The sequence below is a fragment of the Portunus trituberculatus genome, chromosome 36 (genome assembly GCF_017591435.1).
Source record: "Portunus trituberculatus isolate SZX2019 chromosome 36, ASM1759143v1, whole genome shotgun sequence".
In the NCBI taxonomy this organism is placed as follows: domain Eukaryota; kingdom Metazoa; phylum Arthropoda; class Malacostraca; order Decapoda; family Portunidae; genus Portunus; species Portunus trituberculatus.
Genome location: NC_059290.1, coordinates 5,044,863 through 5,068,271, shown reverse-complemented (window position 1 = coordinate 5,068,271; position 23,409 = coordinate 5,044,863). Strand labels below are relative to the sequence as shown.

At 39.1% G+C, this 23,409-nt stretch overlaps 1 protein-coding gene across 4 annotated transcripts in view; it reads right to left on the bottom strand.

The window, feature by feature from the left end:
- The window catches only part of LOC123513603, a 75,054-nt gene that overhangs the window by 27,315 nt on the left and 24,330 nt on the right, over positions 1 to 23,409 (bottom strand). For 3 of the 4 annotated variants that reach the window (XM_045270861.1, XM_045270862.1, XM_045270860.1), the window contains 5 exons: positions 19,327 to 19,631; positions 18,653 to 18,770; positions 12,741 to 12,944; positions 9,979 to 10,149; positions 1,232 to 1,408 (listed from right to left, as the gene is read on the bottom strand). In XM_045270861.1, the coding sequence (XP_045126796.1) occupies positions 1,232 to 1,408; positions 9,979 to 10,149; positions 12,741 to 12,944; positions 18,653 to 18,770; positions 19,327 to 19,631 (975 nt within the window). The remainder of the gene's footprint in view (positions 1 to 1,231; positions 1,409 to 9,978; positions 10,150 to 12,740; positions 12,945 to 18,652; positions 18,771 to 19,326; positions 19,632 to 23,409) is intronic. The other variant, XM_045270863.1, reaches the window with a different exon arrangement.

The window sequence follows — 23,409 nt, the reverse complement described above, 5'->3', positions numbered from 1 at the left end:
CCTTCTCAAAGCTATTTTCTGAAGATAACAAACAAGAGAAAATGTTAATTTTTATGGTAAACTAATTTATTGGTAGCATAAAAAAGATCAAATAATTATTTACAGCATGGCACATCAGTACTTATTCTGATATAAGAGAATCATACACTTTTCTAATAATGATGAAAGTCAAGCCTGCCATCGCATCATATATGACCTACATTCTGAAAGATCTCATACAGTATCCAGGAAAGTAAACACACTATCTTACCAGGAAGCAGCCATGGTGCAATATGCAAGTCAACGGATGCATCACAAACGTCCCGGTGATGCAAAATAAGTGTTATCACGTTGAAGAGGTTAAATATCATCATGTTAAATTGAAATCATGTTATTCAAACTTGCGTTAATCAAGTGAAAAATTTTGTGGAGAAATAGAAATGTCAAAATTCTTATTGAAATCACTAATAATATACAAACATAAAGAATATAAAGGTGACTGTGTGTTATGTTACGGCCCGCCCATAACATACTCCACTACCATCACCTCCTCCGCTTGTTACCTCGTTCGCCACCTCTCCGCCTCCCCTTCCACGTCACCGTCTCGTGAACCCTCCACGTCACCGTTTCATGAAGCCCCGCTACTGTCCCGAAGTTGGATTCACGCGGCACCATTTGACTCAACCGGAAGTGTTAAGCCAGCTCTTGGCTTTCTGGAAGTCAGTTGAGGTCCAGGCCTCAACCAGTGAACACAACACCTCTTGGGTCTACCGTGGGATCAACCATCACCCAGCACTTCACCACTGCGACACCGCATAAGTATTACTTCCCCTCGTCCCGTGTTTTCCACATTGCCTCCATATAGGATTAGGATTATTGTTAGGTATTAAGTTGGGTTCTTTATTGTTGTATTTATTTCTGTGTTATATGTATATATGTATGTCATTTTCCTGTGTTTCATGTTTCATTTTATATCTGTGTGTCAATTTCATTATGGGTTATTAAAATAGCTTTTTAAAGTGCCCCCTTTGCATTTCCTCACCAGTTGAACCTGCAGTGTTTTTTTTTATTGTTATTGTTCACCGGCTCCCTGATGCCAATCTTACCTGTTTAACCGGTGAACGTAACAGTTATCATATAATCAAGTTTTACATGAATCCAAAGCAAAATATTTTCTTCTGTGCAAAGCAGGCTACATATAATACATATTCCACATGAAAGACTACATAGATAATCATATGAAAGTACTTACCATGCATGAACAGGTAGTTTTATTGGGTAAGCTGTGGTACTCTGCAAGATCAACAGGTGTAGTGTGTAGTGTGAGATCAGTCAAGTTGGGAGTTGCCACCAAAAGTGCTGCCAAGTGTAAAGGTTTCATGCTTTTTGTGTCCAGTTCCAGCTTCCTCAGTGGCACAGTTTGGAAGAGCTAATGGTTTAAGATAGAAAAAAATGTGAATTAGAATTATACTTAAACACATAAAAAAATGACAACAATAATCATATTGAGAAATAAAATACCTTAATAAAAATTTGAAAAACAGTAATGATCAACATTTATACAAAATGCTTGAAAAAAATATTTAAATCAAGAAAAAAGACAATAATCATTAGATTTATAAATAAAATATTTGAAAAAAAAATAATGATCATATTAAGAATCTTCAGAAAACTAATCCTAACCAAAGATGCACTGACACAAACCAGGAAAAGTAGTTCAGAAAATGAAATATTAATTAGAATTGTACATAATGAAGTAATTTGAAAGTTTGAAACAAACATCTTGAAAAGTAAAATTCTCAACAGCTATATGACCCAATTAAAATATTTCAGTATGGAATAGAAAAGTATGCTGGGAATTCACTGTCTTCTCATTCAGCAACTGTCAAACAACTTCAATAATAATGAATAACAATGCCTGAAAAGTGTCAAAACTAATCTCATAAATCTAACTATTTATTTAGTTGATAGTAAGAAAAAAATTTGATTATGAAGTAAAAATCTCTCAAGCTGGAAAAAACACGCAACTGAACCTCGATGTAACAGATATATATATATATATATATATATATATATATATATATATATATATATATATATATATATATATATATATATATATATATATATATATATATATATATATATATATATATATATATATATATATATATATATATATATATATATATATATATATACATATATATATATATATATATATATATATATATATATATATATATATATATATGCATGTATATAATATATATATACATATTATATATCAAAAGCTTTTGATAGAGTCTGGCATAAAGCTTTGATTTCAAAACTGCCCTCTTACGGCTTCTATCCTTCTCTCTGCAACTTTATCTCATGTTTCCTTTCCGACCGCTCTATTGCTGCTGTGGTAGACGGCTACTGTTCTTCTCCTAAACCTATTAATAGTGGTGTTCCTCAGGGTTCCGTCCTGTCACCCACTCTCTTTCTATTATTCATTAATGACCTTCTTAACCAAACTTCTTGCCCTATCCACTCCTACGCTGATGATACCACCCTACATCTTTCCACGTTCTTTCAGAGACGTCCAACCCTTCAGGAAATTAACAGATCACACGGGGACGCCACGGAACGCCTGACTTCCGATCTTTCTAAAATTTCCGATTGGGGCAGAGAAAATCTAGTAGTTTTCAATGCCTCATAAAACTCAATTCCTCCATCTATCAACTCGACACAACCTTCCAGACAACTATCCCCTCTTCTTCAATGACACTCAACTGTCTCCCTCTTCCACAATGAATATCCTCGGTCTGTCCTTTGCTCATAATCTTAACTGGAAACTTCACATCTCATCTCTTGCTAAAACAGCTTCTATGAAGTTAGGTGTTCTGAGGCGTCTCCGCCAGTTTTTCTCGCCCCTCCAACTGCTTACTCTGTATAAGGGCCTTATCCGTCCCTGTATGGAGTACTCTTCGCATGTTTGGGGGTTCCAGTCACACAGCTTTGCTTGATAGGGTGGAATCGAAAGCTCTTCGTCTCATCAACTCCCCTCCTCTGACTAACTGTCTTCAGTCTCTTTCTCACCGCCGAAATGTTGCATCCCTTTCTATATTTTATCGCTATTTTCATGGTAACTGTTCTACTGATCTTGCTAACTGCATGCCTCCCTCCTCCTGCGGCCACGCTGCACAAGGCTTTCTTCTTCCTCTCATCCCTATTCTGTCCAACTCTCTAATGCAAGAGTTAACCAGTACGCTCAATCATTCATCCCTTTCACTGGTAAACTCTGGAACTCCCTCCCTGCATCTGTATTTCCAAATTCCTACAACTTGTCTTCTTTTAAGAGGGAGGTATCGAGGCATTTGCTCCCCTAATTCTGGCTGACGGTTTTGGCACTTTTTGTACTCTTTGGAGAGCCAGCTCAAGTGGGCTTTTTCTAACTTTCTTTTTTTGCCCTTGGCTGGCTCTCTTCCCTATGTAAAGAAAAAATATATATATATATATATATATATATATATATATATATATATATATATATATATATATATATATATATATATATATATATATATATATATATATATATATATATATATATATATATATATATATATATATATATATATATATATATATATATATATATATATATATATATATATATATATATATATATATATATATATATATATATATATATATATATATATATATATATATATATATATATATATATATATATATATATATATATATATATATATATATATATATATATATATATATATATATATATATATATATATATATATATATATATATATATATATATATATATATATATATATATATATATATATATGCATGTACTATTGAAGTCAACAGCGAGGTCTGCATTATTCTTTTTGTACAGCGTATTTTGTGTTTTTCGCACAAGGGTGCGTTCGTCCGGTTTTAGTTGGTAGAGTAGTGTCCCAAAGTCCATTTTCTCTAGACGTCTTTCGGTCTTGATCAGACCATCTTCAGGAGAGAAGTGAGTGCAACTAGTGAGGATGCGGGCTTATATGGGCGGCGGAAGCAGGTAGTCGCGTCAAGTAGCCAGTCAGAGCGCGGATCGAGTTTCGTCTGAAGCGGCCAATGAGCAGCCGGCTACAGCTCCGTGTGGCTGTCGCTGGGATGGTAACGATGATTCTGGCTGCTGTTGTATGTTGATGGTAGGTTTTCTGAGTAGATATGTACTGCTTCCGTCATCTTGAGTCTTCTTATGTCGTTTTCTTTAACTAGGATGGTGGTGTTGCTTTCCATGTGATGTCGCTTCAGGATGATGCCGTGTTCATTCATGTAGTGTCGTCTTATAGCGCCGTCTTGTAGGTGTGCTGTAATTCTCTTTGATAGGGTTGTAGATGTGAAGCCAATGTACCTCGAGTTTAGGTGACTGCAGTCACCAACAGTGCATGTGTGTTGGTACACGACGTTCACTTCTTGCAGGGAGTTTGTCGGAGGAAGACAGCTATTCTTCATGATGAGGCTTGCGGTTTTTCTGGTCTTGTAGTAAATGATGACTTGGAGTTTAGTGTCTGTGTTGATGGGCGAGACGTTGTTGTGGATGATCTTCTTTACGGCTTTCTCATCTTCTTTGTACACTCAACCCTCGATTTGCCGGACCTCCATTTGCCGGATTTCGGATTTGCCGGACAAGAGTCTGTGGGAAAAAAAAAAAAAAAAAAAAAAAAAAAAAAAGTCCGGGACAAGTCGATTTCAAACTACCGCGCCAGACAAAGTTCGCAAATCGGGCACTATAGATGGCAGCGCGGGCGGACATACACGTCTAGTACTGGACTGTAAACAAGTCTGCCGCGTCACACGAGTGTTGTGCTTACGTGCTTGTCGTGGATACACCTCTTCTTCACAACGATGCCACCCAAAAACCCACCAAAGAAAGTAACCAAGCGTACAGCTAAACCTGTGCACCTTTCTGTGTCGCAAAAAAAAATATATATCTACAGTAAGGTAAATGCTAATAAAAAAAACAGTACAGATGTGTGTCGGCGGCATTGGCATGTGTTACGCCCCACGTGGTGAGATGATGATGATGATGATGGTCGTCGGAGGTTTTGCCTTTGCCTCGGCACCTCCTGTTACTTCTATTCTTCCTGATCCTGCCTTTCTTTTATTTTTCTTTCTCTTGTCTTCCACATCTGGTGCAAAGTCTCTTTCTTCTCCTCAGTTTTGTTTTTCTGAACAAAAACGTCTGATTTATTTTCCAACTTCCTGGTACAGCTGGTGCAGGTGCCGAAATGCCGTTAAAGACAACACTATGTTCCCACCGGAAATTTTTGCCGTTAAACACGGGATTCCGGTAAATCGCGTGCCGTTAAAGCGGGGTTCAACCTGTATAGGGTAAAGTCCGGCAAGGGGGTAGACCCCCGGACATTTTCCATTGCCGGACATTTGCCATTCCCGGACAAGCCTTCCCCCCTTTTAGTCCGGCAAATCGAGGGTTGAGTGTATGCTGAAGACATCGTGTTCTTGTAGTAGAGAGTGATGCACGATGTTTGTTGCTCGGGCCGATTCTCGCGGATGTAGTTGTCCATGCGGCGACGTATGACTTCGTCTATTTCTTTTTGCGGATAGCCGTTGTTGCAGAGAAGCTGGGAGATTCTTTTTAATTCAGCGTGGACTGCATTCCATGAGGATGAGTGCGTGAGAGCCCTCCTGACAAAGGCATTGATGACGCTGTGTCTATATTTTTCTGGGCAGTCACTTTTTCCGTTTAGGCAGAAGCCGAGATTCGTAGATTTAACGTAGACTGACGTGGAGAAGCAGGAGCTTGAACGGTGCACCATGACGTCGAGGAAGGGGAGCTTGTTTTCTTCTTCTAATTCGTGTGTGTAGTTGAGGCAGGAGTGTTTCTTGAAATTCTCGATCAGGTGCAGTACTTCCTCTTCAGTGTTGGCGTTGATGAAGATGTCATCGATGTATCTTGCGTAGACTGTTGGTTTTATGTCCGGGTTTTCCGCGAAAACCTTTTCCTCGACGGCCCCCATGTAAAAATTGGCAAAGAGGACACCGAGAGGAGACCCCATGGCGACGCCGTCGCATTGTACATACATCTTGCCATCTGGTCCGTAAAAGGCAGCTTCCTTGGTGCAGGTGCGTAGCAATGTCCGTAGAGTTTCTTCAGGGATGGTGAGTTTCTTGCCGTCTGTGTGGTAAACTTCCTTGCAGATGATTTCTATGGTATCGTCTATTGGGACGTTGGTAAAAAGTGATTCAACATCCATCGATGCCATGATGCTGGAGGGCGCGCCGTTTTAAGATGTCGAGAAACTCAACAGTTGATTTGAGGCTGAATGAAGCTGGTACGAAGGGTGTGAGGAGTTCATTAAGCCTTTTGGCTAGTTTGTACGTGACGGCTGGCGTTTGGCTGATGATTGGTCGTAGTGGGTTGCTGCGTTTGTGGATCTTGACGTTGCCATATGCGTAACCGAGCTTGTGGTCACCTTCGATAAGGGGGAGTTTCGTGTCGCAGGTGCTGTTGTTGTGCCGTATTAAACGATTGAGCTTGGTTTTATGGCTTGAGTTGGGTTTCTTGTTATGTTCTTGAATTTTGCAGGATCAGCCAGGATGGAAGACATCTTGTTCATATATTCCTCTCTATCGAGTATTACGAAAATTGAGGACTTGTCTGCTCTTCGTATGGTGATTTGATCGTTATTCTTGAGTTCCTGGGCGGCACTTTTTAATTCTGGAGTCAGCAGGTGGCTTCGTGTGTGTCCTCTTGTAACTTTCGCCTCACGGGTGATCTCAGCTTGCAGGTCGGGAGATGTCTTGATTTTCTTCTCCTTTTCTAATCGTTGGATATCATCCAGTAGTATTTCGAGTTCGATACGCTTCGTGAGAGTTTTGCGTTGCCCCATGACGTGGCAGTTTAGACCGAGGTTCAGGAACTCTTGTTGTTTTTCTGTAAGCGCTGCTTTACTGAGGTTGATGAACTGAGGGATTTTCTTTGGAATGTCGATTGGTCCGCCGTACAGGGATGCGATTTTACGTCCTTTTCTGAGCTTGCCTTCCGCGAGATGGTGCTCTGCAAGCCTCTCAAGAGCAGTGTTGATGGTAGAGCGTAAATTGTCCGGTACGCTTGCTTCAAGCCATTGGCTGCGTAGCTGTGCCAGCGAGTGAGTGAGTGACTTCTGAAGATTTCGTTTCTTCTCTAGTTCTTCTTTGAGGAATTGTAACCTCTCCGCCGGGGTAACTCGCTTGCTGTTGGTCTTGTGACAAAGAGTATATTTCGGGAGTAGACCATTTTGAATGCATGTACTATTGAAGTCAACAGCGAGGTCTGCATTATTCTTTTTGTACAGCGTATTTTGTGTTTTTCGCACAAGGGTGCGTTCGTCTGGTTTTAGTTGGTAGAGTAGTGTGCCAAAGTCCATTTTCTCTAGACGTCTTTCGGTCTTGATCAGACCATCTTCAGGAGAGAAGTGCCCCATGACGTGGCAGTTTAGACCGAGGTTCAGGAACACTTGTTTGGATTTTCTTTGGAATGTCGATTGGTCCGCCGTACAGGGATGCGATTTTACGTCCTTTTCTGAGCTTGCCTTCCGCGAGATGGTGCTCTGCAAGCCTCTCAAGAGCAGTGTTGATGGTAGAGCGTAAATTGTCCGGAAGCAGTACATATCTACTCAGAAAAACCTACCATCAACATACAACAGCAGCCAGAATCATCGTTACCATCCCAGCGACAGCCACACGGAGCTGTAGCCGGCTGCTCATTGGCCGCTTCAGACGAAACTCGATCCGCGCTCTGACTGGCTACTTGACGCGACTACCTGCTTCCGCCGCCCATATAAGCCCGCATCCTCACTAGTTGCACTCACTTCTCTCCTGAAGATGGTCTGATCAAGACCGAAAGACGTCTAGAGAAAATGGACTTTGGCACACTACTCTACCAACTAAAACCGGACGAACGCACCCTTGTGCGAAAAACACAAAATACGCTGTACAAAAGAATAATGCAGACCTCGCTGTTGACTTCAATAGTACATGCATTCAAAATGGTCTACTCGAAATATATATATATATATATATATATATATATATATATATATATATATATATATATATATATATATATATATATATATATATATATATATATATATATATATATATATATATATATATATATATATATATATATATATATATATATATATATATATATATATATATATATATATATATATATATATATATATATATATATATATATATATATATATATATATATATATATATATATATATATATATATATATATATATATATATACAGTAATACTCTGCTTAACGAACAGGATAAGGAGTGTCAAAGCTGTTTGTAGAGCGAAAATTCGTTAACCGGACGTAATTTTTCCATAGGAAATAATGGAAATAGGGGAATGCGTTCTAGGCTGGTCCCCAACATACCACATGGGTTAAAAAAAAAAAAAATTACATATATGTTTGGCAGCATATTGGGCCACCGGTTTACCACTACTTTTATGATGTCATAGGAGTCAATGGAAGTTAGATGAGCTACGTACAAATTCTCTCACATTCTCACATTAATGTTCACAAAACAACATTTCTGTTAGCTTTTTTACAAACCTTGCCCCCAAGAAAGGATTGTTTTGTAATGCATAAAGTGAAATCTTACATGGAATACCAAAAAATAAAGCAGAGATGAGATGAGCCACAGACGAAGCGGGAGACTCGTGGCGACTCGGCAGCTTCTTCTTCTTGTGACCCTTTTAGCCTGCGTGTTGTCTTTCCCCATGATATTTGTTTCCACTCCTCTATTGCCTGCTATAATGGATATCATATCTTAGTATTCATATACGCTCATACCATGAGGATAACCTCTACTCTGTGGCAATGAGTGACAGTGAATTATTAATGAAATACCGCGGTATTTCATTAGTAATTCACTATCACTCAGTGCCACGGAGTCAAGGTTATCCTCGTGGCATGAGCGTATATGAATACTATGATATGATATCCATTATAGCAGGCAAGAGAGGAGTGAAAACATAAACATCATGATGAAAGTAACACACAAGCAAAAGGGTCACAAGAAGAAGAAGAAGCGGCCGAGTGGCCGCGAGTCTCTTGCTTCGTCTGTGGCTCATCTCATCTCTGCTTTATTTTTTGGTATTCCATGTAAGATTTCACTTTATGCATTACAAAACAATCCTTTCTTGGGGCAAGGTTTGTAAAAAGCTAATAGAAATGTTGTTTTGTGAACATAAATGCATATATAAGACAGTTACACCACCTCCAGAGGTGGTGTTCCCAGCAACCTCAGAGCAACCTGAAAGCAACCTTGTCACTGTCCTTCCAAGCATTCTTGGATGCCATTTCACAGCAAGAGGTTGCTCTGACGTTGTTAAAGAATCTTGGATCCAGCCCCAGGAGCGCTAGAGACAGAGGCGGGGAGCCAGCCAGCGAAACTACCGCGTTCGGTCCCTCACCCGGCAAATTCAAACCCAGAAAATTAGGTAAAACGGATGTGGTTGTACGTTATGCGGATTTTTGGTCTAACTTTATATAGTACGTTAAACCAGGAAATTCGTTAAACGAATGCTCGTTAAGCGGAGTATTACTGTGTGTGTGTGTGTGTGTATATATATATATATATATATATATATATATATATATATATATATATATATATATATATATATATATATACACACAAGCACAACACAATTGTCAGAAAAATATCTCTTCAGTACCGCTAGTAATTAACCTTTCCTACAGTAGCATCACCTAAGATTGATTTCAGCACTTCTGGGGGTTAAGAAACACTAGGTTAAGGGGGGAGAGAGAGAGAGAGAGAGAGAGAGAGAGAGAGAGAGAGAGAGAGAGAGAGAGAGAGAGAGAGAGAGAGAGAGAGAGAGAGAGAGAGAGAGCACCAAAAACAATCCAAAGAGGAATACTGGGTGGAAAGACATACCTCAATGAACACATCTAAGTGGCACAGAAATTTTTCACTCTCCAGGAGGCAAAGGGTATTTAGGCAAGGGCATGCCCTAAATAGTCGCCAGAGCCAATCCTTATCAACATCCTCAATGAAGAATATCATCAGTCGTTTTAGCTGAAATTTACGATCACTTGTGGAGCCATTCTGCAAAATAAATATTTTCTTTACAATTGTTTTAACTTAAACTTTTGACAAAAGAACTACTTATAATATAATTTCGATAAATATATGTAATATATATATACAGTAATACCTCGGGATACAAACGCCATAATGTACAATTTTTTTTATATACGACAAAAAATTTAATACACTTATGCCTCGAAATACGAAGATATTTCCAAGATACGAATAGCAATCGGTAGGTGGCACTGTGATCACTCAACTACCCGCATCCACCCGAACATTTAATTTGCGTTGTGTATCGTTGTTCATCCTTTATGCATGTATGTGTCTGTGCTCCTCAGCAGTATGCATTTTTTCTTAAGTTTTGTGAACTCAAGACCTCATGATCATGGGTCCCAAAAGTAAAAATAAGGAGGTTGAAAAGAAGAAACTTAAGAAGAGTCTCATAATGGATATGAAACACAAGATGATTGCAAAATATGAACATGGTGTGTGTATCTGTGACTTGGCCCTGTGCACTAACACCAGTAGTAACTGTAAAGTCAAACCATTGTTGGTGTATCATTCTGAGAACCCCAGGGCCTTTCAAGCACATAAAGTGTTAAAAGAGAAACTCCAGTTCATGTGGCATGCCAATAGTAAGGCATGGATAACTCTTGCCAATTCCTCCTCCCTACTCCATATACAAAATTCTGTCATAGCGTCAGTAAGTACAAATGTATGTTTAACGTGCATTTCGCTTGCGCTAACTCGGCAGGTTTGGATAGAAACACACAAAATAGCCTGCATTCACATATTGATTACACTTGGAAATTCAATAAACGAGTGAGTGCAAATGGTGTTCTGCCCAAAAACAACTCTTCCTCTTTGCAAAGCAAAAAAATAGAAGTCTCTAGATGCTATGGTTACCAAAATATCACAGGTTGAATGAGGTGGTATCATCAGTTTACGTTGCCATGCGTCTGATCGGGTTCAGCAGCCTTGGCTAGAGCGATAGAAAACGGGGCCCCTTGTATCCCCCCTCTCTCTCTCTCTCCTGTCACCTGTTCTGATACCACTCTCATTCAAAAGTTGTCTCCCCACAACATGGCGAGAGGGCAGAGGTGTAGAAGTAAGGCGCGCAGGAGAGGTGGCGGAATCGGACAGTGTGAAATCACTGTCGCTCCCACCATCCACCATGGGAGTTGGTGACACAGTGATGTATAGCATGTGTTAACTCCTGATGAATGTTGCTAGCTCACAAGCAAATTAAACGGGTAGAAAATAGCCAAAATATAGCCCAAAAACGCCTAAATGTCTATCGACATGCTCCGAGTCTTGCATGATAAATGTTTATTGACGTGTCCCAAGTTTTCCAGGTTAAGTTGTTATTTTGGGCAATATAGTACATTTATATCATGCATACAATAAACATTGTATTTTATCTTGTATCAAATCTATATTTACTTGGTATTTAAAACATGTTAATTTTATTTTGGGGGGTGGGGTAAATTCGTATCACTAGAACAAATTAATTCCATTTCCATTAATTTCTATGGCAAAAATTGATTTGATATATGATTTTTTTTATATACAACGATCGTCACAGAACGAATTAAATTTGTATGTCGAAGTACCACTGTGTATATATATATATATATATATATATATATATATATATATATATATATATATATATATATATATATATATGCAATCTTAAATAATCAAAAGTATCAAAGAAAAACAATTCTAGTATTTGTTGAATTTTGCAACTATTTATAATATTATGTAAATAAACACATAATACAGTAAGTCCTTGTTATACGGTACATATGCATTACTGAAAACCTTACCGCAAATCGAAATTACCATATACCGAACCCATTATAACATGTAATAATAGGGGATGTGTTCCAGCACGTCGAAAGTCACCGCTACAGACATGAAATTACATGAAAATAGTCATATGAAAAAATGTAAAGTACTGCGCAAAAGAAATAAAAAGTTTTTTTATTTACCTTTCACTCGCCACGTATTCTATCAAATGATGTCTCTCCCGATGCCAAGGGACAGTAGGGATTTCAGCCCTTACTCGTAATATCCACAAAAAAACATGCCGTAAGGACTTCACTTGTGTTCAGCGAAAAATGCGAGAAGAGACTGATAGTTGTGGTGGCAGCGCCGCGTGGTGGCGCTACGGTACGGTGTAAACAAAACACGAGTAGATACCGTATCTGTGAATTTTTCTTACTGTAAATAGAATTGAGGGTAGAAATTATCAAACACCGTAACTGTGAATTTACCAGATAACGAATTACCGTATAAAGAGGACTTATTGTATATATATATATATATATATATATATATATATATATATATATATATATATATATATATATGTAATCATAAATAATCAAAAGTATCAGAACAGCAACTGTAGTATTGGCTGAATTTTGTAACTATTGTCATACTTTTTTTTATTCATTAAGTTCATTGTTACACCAGAAAAATCATATTTAATAAAAAAAAAAAAAAAAAAAAAACAATCTTCTATAATACATATCTAGAAGATAAATGCACAGCTTCCCTAACATAAATGATAACTCAATCTAATGTTGAACAACAACCTTCATCTTTGCTTCAGCATCTAAGAGATACATGATGGCTGCAGTGGTGTCCCAGGATGTCACCACCTCCACAGCCTCCATCTTGGGCTGGATGAGCATTGCTGCTGCTCCAAAAGACACACGCATGGACTTTGAGTGTTGGTCAATGAAATTATTGCGCAGCACCTCCAGGTGAGGGAGAGATAGCAGCCAGCTGTCAAGTCCCTGCAACACATGAGAGTAAAGCACACATGGAAGGCACAAGCTCAGATGGGTACTATCTCAATATAATGTCTATGCCTTTAAGACTGTGCTGCTCTACAGAATTGCTGCCTGTGGTCTCACTGTTAGTAATGATACTTAATCAATTAACCAGGGAGTTTTGTATGATGACAGATTCCTGATAGACAAAATAAAGTGAGGTGCAAATATCTGCAAATCAGGATGACTGAAAACAAAATGTTGCTTTTGCCATAACTTCTTCAGCTGAGTTTACCATACACTTGAGTTTTTGGTGACATGCAACTCTACAAAGTATTAGGAACTCTGTTGCAGCAGCCTAGTCATGCATGCCAAAGGTTTCAAATTGGAAGTTATCCTGGCTCTTTCTATTTTCTCATGCACAGTTTTTAATGTTTCAATATGCCTTACATCCACACTATAAGATGCAAGGTAATTTTTCCAGCCATCTCTATGAAAAAAGGTGTCTTACATGCCATCAAACACAATATCTATCCATATAATTCAAATATTACTGAAGAATGGCCTTAGACTCCCAGTACATTATGCAGCACAAAAACCAAAGTTGAAATTACCATTTGCTAGTAAATATAAAGACTAGACTACAAGGGATTGGGAACATGTAGTATTTTCAAACAAAAGCTGTTTTGATCTCCTCACGTCAGGTGAACACATTAAAATATCTACAGCATGGTATCTGGGTGTTTAAATGGTTACAGTAGTCAGTGAGGACTATATTTTCTCCCTAAAAGTACAATTATTAAGAGTGATGACTACATTGAAGTATTAAAGGTATACATGGAGAGGTATCTGGAGACCATCAGTACACTCTTTCATAGAAACAAACTTGATAAGGAGTATTCTCGGTGTCTTGTTAAATTCATGCCACAAAAACCTGATTTTATACTGACAAAAAAAAAAAAAAAAAAAAAACTACATGTAATATGTTTAAACACTCAATAAAAGAGATGATATACACAAAACATTTTTTTATGCAAGATGGGCAACTGGCCAAGGGCAACAAGAGATGGAAAAAGAAGGTCCACTGGGTTGCCAGTTCCCTTAAAGGTCATGTGAGTTATCCAAAATTCAGGGACAAATGTCTTGAAACCTCCGTCTTAAAAGAGGTCAAGTCGTAGGAAGATGGAAATACAGAAGAAGATATGGAGTTCCAGAGTTTACCAGAAAAAGGTATAAATGATTGGGAGTACTAGTTAACACATGTATTAGAGAGCTGGACAGAATAGGAGTGAGAGGAAGAAGAAAGCCTGCAAGGCTGCAGGAGGAGGGGAGGCATGCAGTTAGCAAGATCAGTAGAGCAGTTAGCATGAAAATAGAAATAAAAGATAGAAAGAGATGCAACACTCCAGCAGTGAGAAAGATGCTAAAGACAGTCAGTCAGAGGAGAGGAATTGATGAGATGAAAAGCTTTTGATTCCACCCTATCTAACAAAATTGTGAGTAGAACCTCCCAAACATCTGAAAAGTACTCTATACAAGGACAGATAAGGCCCTTGTATATAGTTGACAGTTGGAGGGACAAGAAAAACTGGCGGAGATGCCTCAGAACGCCTAACTTCATAGAAGCTGTTTTAACAAGAGATGAGATGTGAAGCTTCCGGTTTAGATTATGAGTAAAGGACAGACCAAGGATGTTCAATATAGAAGATAGGGACAGCTGAGTGTCAATGAAGAAGAGGAGATAGTTGTCTGGAAGGTTGAGTCGAGTTGATAGATAGAGGAATTGAGTTTTTGAGACAGTGAACACTACTAAGTTTTCTCTGCCCTAGTCAGACTGTCCTACTTTCATTTACAGGCACTATATATTCACAAAAAATGTTCATGTCAGATGTGTACTGGTTAGTGTTTCTACTCTCAAATAACTGGCACTCATCTTCCTCTTTTACTTTCCAAACTTTCCTGGTATTCCAACACTTTCCATCTTTCATCTAACTCATGTCAAAGCAAGTGTATCATATCCAACTTGTCTCTCTCCATATTCCTCAAAATTGCTGCCAACTCTCCCCAGCCACATAATCACCAGAGATACCTCCACCTTTTCCAGTCCAGACACACCTCCACCTTTCTTTCTTAAACCACATCCAACATGCTTCCTATTACATATCTGTAAGACAACAAAACAAATCAAAATTCCTCTACTCAAGGTATTTTCAGTAACTCTTGTTTAACCCCTTCCCGGGTGAGGAACTATTGATAGATGTTTCAAAATTGGGACTTTTGTCAGATCATCTATATAAAGACATATATTCTGATCTTACTGCACTAAGTTGTAGCATGATCTATATATAGACAATTCTGTACAAGTAACAATATTCACAATATAAATTATTATTTGGCATCTAAAATACCCAAACACTGGCCAACATTGCATCTCAAGGCCAGTCACCATTAGTGTTTTGTCGGTGGTGGATATGCTAAACACATAAGCCAATATTGGAAATATTTGTATTCTTTTACTTTCTTTTATTATGAGTTTATCATGTCAAGGAGAAAGAATTGTACCACACGCCAGCAGCTTTGTCTAAAAATGAATAGGTATAAAACAAGTATTTGAAAAATATGAAGAAAAGTGAAAGTAAATTACAGCCTGGTCACAACTCCTGATTGTGAATAACTCCAAATATTCATTACCATTAATCAAACACAAATAATACCTATATATAGATTTAATTGTTTGTTTAGTTTTGCAGCAGATTTTATATATATGAATGTCACTTATTCACTTTTGTGACACAGTCAATATATATATATATATATATATATATATATATATATATATATATATATATATATATATATATATATATATATATTGGAGTAGGCAGTAGTCACCTGCCGCCCAGTGGAATACTCCAGGAGAGGTACTTACGGGGATGTAGGCAGTGCTGCAGACTGAGTGATTCCCGTGTCCTCTCTTCCCGGTTCCCTTTGTGGTCTCATTTATACAATTGAGCAGCTGCAGCCTGCCCTCTAAAGACAACTTCTACTACTTCCTACACTACACTACAACACCTTACACTTTTACACTCTCTTCAAATCAAAATTTAATAATGGCTTCACCACGCCCTGCCTCGGAGTCCCCTCTGGGAGGGGACCATAAATGTCCCCAGGTCGGACTGCCCTCTGCTGTCGACCTTGGGTGTCTTGACACTTCATCTAATACTTTCACTATCAATTTCTGCAACATTCGTGGCCTTCGTTCTAATTTTCAATCTGTGGAACACCACCTCTCCTCTACTAAACCTCATCTTCTCTTCCTAACTGAAACACAGTTGTCTGTGACTACTGACAGCAGCCCTTTTCTGTTCCCTCCTACTTGCTCTATCCTCATTTTCAATCCAAAGCTGGATGTTGCGCATACGTGCGTAACGACACCACTTGCTCTCGTGCCCACAATCTTGAATCTTCAGAATTTTCTACCATCTGGCTAAGACTTCAATGTCACTCTCTAACTAAATTCATCTGTGCTGTATACCTCTCACCTAATTCCTCTGACTATGTAAAATTCTTTGACTATTTGACTTCCAAGGTGGAGCACATCTTATCTCACTTTCCTTTTGCTGAGATCTCCATTTTAGGGATTTCAATGTTCACCACCAGCTTTGGCTTTCATCTTCTTTCACTGACCAACCTGGTGAACAAACCTTCAACTTTGCTATCCTTCATGACCTAGAGCAGCTAGTGCAGTTCCCTACCCGTATTCCTGACCGCCTTGGAGACACGCCCAACATTCTTGATCTTTTCCTAACCTCCAACCCTTCTGCTTACTCTGTTAAACTTTCCTCTCCGTTGGGCTCCTCCGACCACAATCTAATTTCCGTTACCTGTTCTATCACTCCAGTGCAGCCTCAGGACCCGCCTAAGCGGAGGTGCTTCTGGCATTTTAACTCTGCTAAGTGGGAGGAACTAAGGCAGTACTATTCTGATTTCCTTGGGATGATTATTGTTTTCATGTCAGAGATCCTTCTCTTTGTGCCGAGCGCATAACAGAGGTGATTATCTCTGGCATGGAGCTATACATTCCTCATACTTTCTCTAACCCTAAAGCTAAAAAGCCTTGGTTTAACTCTGCTTGTTCTCGTGCTGTCAATGATAGAGAGGCGGCTCACAAACGGTTCCGTAGCCATCCAACTGCTGAAACTCATGCCCTATATATTTCTGCCCGTAATCATGCCAAATCTATTCTCCAACTTACTAAAACTCTTTCATCAATAGAAAATGTCAAAGTCTTTCCAATTCTAACTCCTCTCGAGATTTCTGGCATCTAGCCAATAATATCTCTAACAACTTTACTTCTTCGTCTTTCCCTCCTTTACTTCATCCAGATGGCTCTACAGCTGTCTCTTCTTTTCTAAAGCTGAACTCTTCGCTCAAACCTTTGCTACCAACTCAACTTTGGATGATTCTGGGCATATTCCTCCTACTCCTCCACCCTCTGACTACTTCATCCCTAAAATTAAAATTCTTTATAAAGACGTTTTCCTGGCCCTCTCTGGCCTTGATTCTCGGAAGGCTTACGGTCCGGATGGAGTCCCTCCTGTTGTTCTCAAAAACTGTGCTTCCGAACTCGCTCACTGCCTGGTCAAACTCTTTCATCTGTGTCTCTCTACTTCTATTTATCCTTCTTGCTGGAAGTTTGCTCACATTCAACCTGTCCCTAAAAAGGTGACCACTCCAATCCTTCTAACTACCGCCCTATAGCTTTGATTTCCTGCCTTTCTAAAGCCTTTGAGTCTATCCTTAATAGGAAGATAATGAGGCATCTATCAGCTCACAACCTTCTCTCTGATTGCCAGTATGGTTTCCGTAAAGGCAGATCTACTGGTGATCTTCTTACTTTCCTAACTGAATCTTGGTCATCCTCTTTTAGGGACTTCGGTGAAACCTTTGCTGTCGGCCTTGACATATCGAAAGCCTTCGATAGAGTCTGGCACAAATCTTTAATTTCTAAACTACCCTCCTACGGATTCTATCCTTCTCTCTGTACCTTCATCTCCAGTTTCCTTTCCGATCGTTCTATTGCTGCTGTAGTAGACGGTCACTGTTCTTCCCTAAAACTATCAACAGTGGTGTTCCACAGGGTTCTGTCCTATCACCCACTCTCTTTCTATTATTCATCAATGATCTCCTAAATCTGACTCAATGCCCTATCCATATATATATATATATATATATATATATATATATATATATATATATATATATATATCTGTCTTCTACCGCTGTTTTCATGCTGTCTGCTCTTCTATATATATATATATATATATACACTGGTAAACTCTGGAACTCTCTACCTGTGTCTGTATTTCCACCTGCCTATGACTTAAACTCTTTTTATTTAGTAGTACAATCATCTCCCCTGCTACCAGGAAGAGGTAAAAAAAAAAAAAAAAAAAAAAAAAATATATATATATATATATATATATATATATATATATATATATATATATATATATATATATATATATATATATATATATATATATACAATTTTTATTTAGTTAATACACAATAAATCTTTCTTTTCACATTTTCCCTTCTTTGAGACACACAGTTACATATCTTCATTATCAGATGATGCAGGATACTGAAAGCCTGTTTATGGGTTCATAATATGTCTATTGTGAGAACAAGATATAAATGCAAGATGATATCACATTGACAAGTCTCACCTTAGTCTCTTTTAGGGCCATTTCCAGTACCTTGTCACTCTTTTTATGGATGTTCCAGAGGCCACCACACAACACCTTGTCTGAGATGCGACCATCCAGCTCTAGCACACGCAGGTTCCTGACAATCATAATTAGCAATCAGATTAGCAAATCAGTTTCCTTTGGAATTAAGTTCTGTGTGAGGAAATTTGAGATTGCAGTACTGCAGAAGTCTGCATCTGCTGGAATATACACCATGAATACAACCACTAAACATGAGATATCCCAGAAATGATTGGGTCAAAACTCAGGAAGAAGCACATGATGTTCCTATCAAATTGTATTGCTTGCATGACTGATTCAAGATTGTAATGTTTCATCTTTCAAAGCTACTTTGTGATAATTGTCTTTAAAATACAAATCCATCTTGCACATCTAACTTCATCAGTCAATACAATGCACTGCTGTGAGGAATCAATTATTACTACAAATAATATTTCAGAAGACTAGATGGAGAAAATTATCCAATCTTTGGGCAAGAGAGAGAGAGAGAGAGAGAGAGAGAGAGAGAGAGAGAGAGAGAGAGAGAGAGAGAGAGAGAGAGAGAGAGAGAGAGAGAGAAATGCTTACAAAGAATATGTAGAGCAATAAAACTGCAGGAGGCTTTACACAAATATAAAATCACAAAGACGTACTTAAATTTCATGCAGTTTTGAAAGGCTGTCACATCACTGCGTGGGATGTACACCTCCTCCAAGTCAGGTGAATGGCTAGATAGATAGTCAAAGAGTCCATGGCACTGATTCAGATGTTTTAGAGCAAATGTGGGTCTCTTAGGGTAGTAAAGGAAGGCCAACTCCTCCATCACTATGCTATTGTGGACGGAGGCTTTTCTAGTCATCCAGAGCTTATCCACCCCTAGTTTGAGGAATATCACCAGGAGAAGTGTGTCATACGCTATGATTCCTTTATCTGGGCCATCCATGTTATTCAGTCTCCACTGGAAAAAATAAAAGGAATTAATAAATAACAGTACATACACTGCATAAAACACATCCCTATTTTACAATATATATATATATATATATATATATATATATATATATATATATATATATATATATATATATATATATATATATATATATATATATATATATATATATAGAGAGAGAGAGAGAGAGAGAGAGAGAGAGAGAGAGAGAGAGAGAGAGAGAGAGAGAGAGAGAGAGAGAGAGAGAGAGAGAGAGAGAGAGAGAGAGAGAAATACCTTTACATCTACTTATGAAGATGATATTAAGTTGAAATTATAGCATCATTCCAATTAGCCAGAAAATTAATTTTATTATAAAAGTTTTGGTTAGAAACCATAAATCTTAATTTGATTAGAAATTGACTCTAGAAGAAAACGGTGCATTCCGTCTGGCTCAAGATGATGGAAAGAATTGACGGAACAGTAAAAAACCAAAGGAAATCGTTGAAGACGACGGAAAAAGTGCTAGTGTGACGCGCCTTAACCCCTTCAATACGGTGACGCCTATGTAGGCGTCATGAAGCCCCAGTAGCATATACGGTGACGCCTACGTAGGCGTCATATTTCTTTTCTGAGCTTTCTTCAGTTCAGTTGTCCCGTATAGTGTGTTGGATACCAACTATACATGCCGTATGCTTTCCTTGAAATCCTAGTGCTCCTCCCACCATCCTAGTCTCCACCAATCACTAAAGATAAGCTACATGCATCCCGCCTTGTGTCTAAAATTACCCAATGGCATAGACTGTTCCCATCTCTCTCTCTCTCTCTCTCTCTCTCTCCATCTCCTTTCCTCCTCCCATCTCCTTCCCTCCCTCCCCCTCTCCCTTCCCTCCCTCCCCCTCTCCCTCTCAAAAGATAAGTTACATGCGTCCCGCCTTGTAACATTCGTGAACACACACACACACACACACACACACACACACAAACACACACAAAAACAACAAATTTTCTAATCTCTCTCTCTCTCTCTCTCTCCTCGTTTTCCTCTCCTTCCTCCTCCCCTCTTCCTCTCAAAAGATAAGCTACATGCATCCCGCTTGTGTCTAAAATATTAGCAAATGTCTCTCTCTCTCTCTCTTTCTCCGAGAGAAGCGTCCACTTTCCTCTTCGAAGGCGATATAGTAACTAAAAAATAGCAGCATAATACATAAAGACGACAAGTATGACAAGCTTGCACAAGTTTCCCACGCTCGGGCGCGCGGCACTACCACCCGCATATCATACAGGCGGGCTTTTTTAACATCCGGCGCGAAGGGGTTCAGTGCTGCTGCCTAGCGGGATCAAGGGATCGCTCACGCGGTAGGTTTGAATATGCTTGGGGGCAGCTCCGGATAGTAGCGAATTCTGGATAGTGGCGATCCAAATACGCGGGCAATTACTGTATTGTAGATTTCTATAATAATTGGAATCTGGCATCTCTTATTAGCAATGGGATTCACATGACTTGGGGTGGAATTCATGAAGCTTTAACAACAGGCTTTTTTTTTTTTTTTTTTTTTTTTTACGTAGGGAAGAGGGCCAGCCAAGGGCAAAAAAAAGAAAGTTAGAAAAAAGCCCACTTGAGCACTGGCTCTCCAAAGAGTAGAAAAAGTGCCAAAACCGTCAGCCAGAATTAGGGGAGCAAATGCCTCGATACCTCCCTCTTAAAAGGAAGACAAGTTGTAGGAATTTGGAAATACAGATGCAGGGAGGGAGTTCCAGAGTTTACCAGTGAAAGGGATGAATGATTGAGCGTACTGGTTAACTCTTGCATTAGAGAGTTGGACAGAATAGGGATGAGAGGAAGAAGAAAGCCTTGTGCAGTGTGGCCGCAGGAGGAGGAGAGGCATGCAGTTAGCAAGATCAGTAGAACAGTTACCATGAAAATAGCGATAAAATATAGAAAGGGATGCAACATTTCGGCAGTGAGAAAGAGACTGAAGACAGTTAGTCAGAGGAGGGAGTTGATGAGACGAAGAGCTTTCGATTCCACCCTATCAAGCAAAGCTGTGTGACTGGAACCCCCAAACATGCGAAGAGTACTCCATACAGGGACGGATAAGGCCCTTATACAGAGTAAGCAGTTGGAGGGCGAGAAAACTGGCGGAGACGCCTCAGAACACCTAACTTTATAGAAGCTGTTTTAGCAAGAGATGAGATGTGAAGTTTCCAGTTAAGATTATGAGCAAAGGACAGACCGAGGATATTCATTGTGGAAGAGGAAGACAGTTGAGTGTCATTGAAGAAGAGGGGATAGTTGTCTGGAAGGTTGTGTCGAGTTGATAGATGGAGGAATTGAGTTTTTGAGGCATTGAAAACTACTAGATTTTCTCTGCCCCAATCGGAAATTTTAGAAAGATCGGAAGTCAGGCGTTCTGTGGTGTCCCCTCGTGATCTGTTGATTTCCTGAAGGGTTGGACGTCTCTGAAAGAACGTGGAAAGATGTAGGGTGGTATCATCAGCGTAGGAGTGGATAGGACAAGAAGTTTGGTTAAAAAGGTCATTAATGAATAATAGAAAGGGAGTGGGTGACAGGACAGAACCTTGAGGAACACCACTATTAATAGGTTTAGGAGAAGAACAGTAGCCATCTACCACAGCAGCAATAGAGCGGTCGGAAAGGAAACTTGAGATAAAGTTGCAGAGAGAAGGATAGAAGCCGTAGGAGGGCAGTTTTGAAATCAAAGCTTTATGCCAGACTCTATCAAAAGCTTTTGATATGTCTAACGCAACAGCAAAAGTTTCACCGAAATCTCTAAAAGAGGATGACCAAGACTCAGTAAGGAAAGCCAGAAGATCACCAGTAGAGCGACCTTGACGGAAGCCATACTGGCGATCAGACAGAAGATTGTGAAGTGACAGATGTTTGAGAATCTTCCTATTCAGGATAGATTCAAAAACTTTAGACAAGCAAGAGATTAAAGCTATAGGACGGTAGTTTGAGGGGTTAGAACGGTCACCCTTTTAGGAACAGGCTGAATGTAGGCGAACTTCCAGCAGGAAGGAAAGGTAGAAGTCGATAGACAAAGTTGGAAGAGTTTGGCCAGGCAAGGTGCAAGCACAGAAGCACAGTTTTTGAGAACAATAGGAGGGACCCCATCAGGTCCATAAGCCTTCCGAGGGTTTAGGCCAGCAAGGGCATGGAAAACATCATTACGAAGAATTTTGATTGTAGACATGAAATAGTCAGAGGGAGGAGGAGAGGGAGGACAAGCCCAGAATCGTCCAAGGTGGAGTTGTGAGCAAAGGTTTGAGAAAAGAGTTCAGCTTTAGAGACAGAAGAGATGGCAGTGGTGCCATCAGGATGAAATAAAGGAGGAAAGATGAAGAAGTGAAGTTATTTGAGATGTTTTTGGCTAGATGCCAGAAGTCACGAGGAGAGTTTGAGTTTGAAAGATTTTGACATTTCCTATTTATGAAAGAGTGTTTGGCAAGTTGAAGAACAGACTTGGCATGATTCCGGGCAGAGATATAAAGTGCATGAGATTCAGGAGATGGAAGGCTCAAGTACCTTTTGTGGGCAACCTCTATCATGTATAGCACGAGAACAGGCTGAGTTAAACCAAGGTTTAGAAGGTTTAGGTTGAGAAAAGAATGAGGAATGTACGCCCATGCCAGATACTAACACCTCTGTTATGCGTTCAGCACAAAGAGATGGGTCTCTGACACGGAAGCAATAATCATTCCAGGAAAATCAGCATAATACCTCCTCAGGTCCCCCAACTGGCAGAGGCAAACGCCAGAGGCACCTTCGCTTTGGGGATCC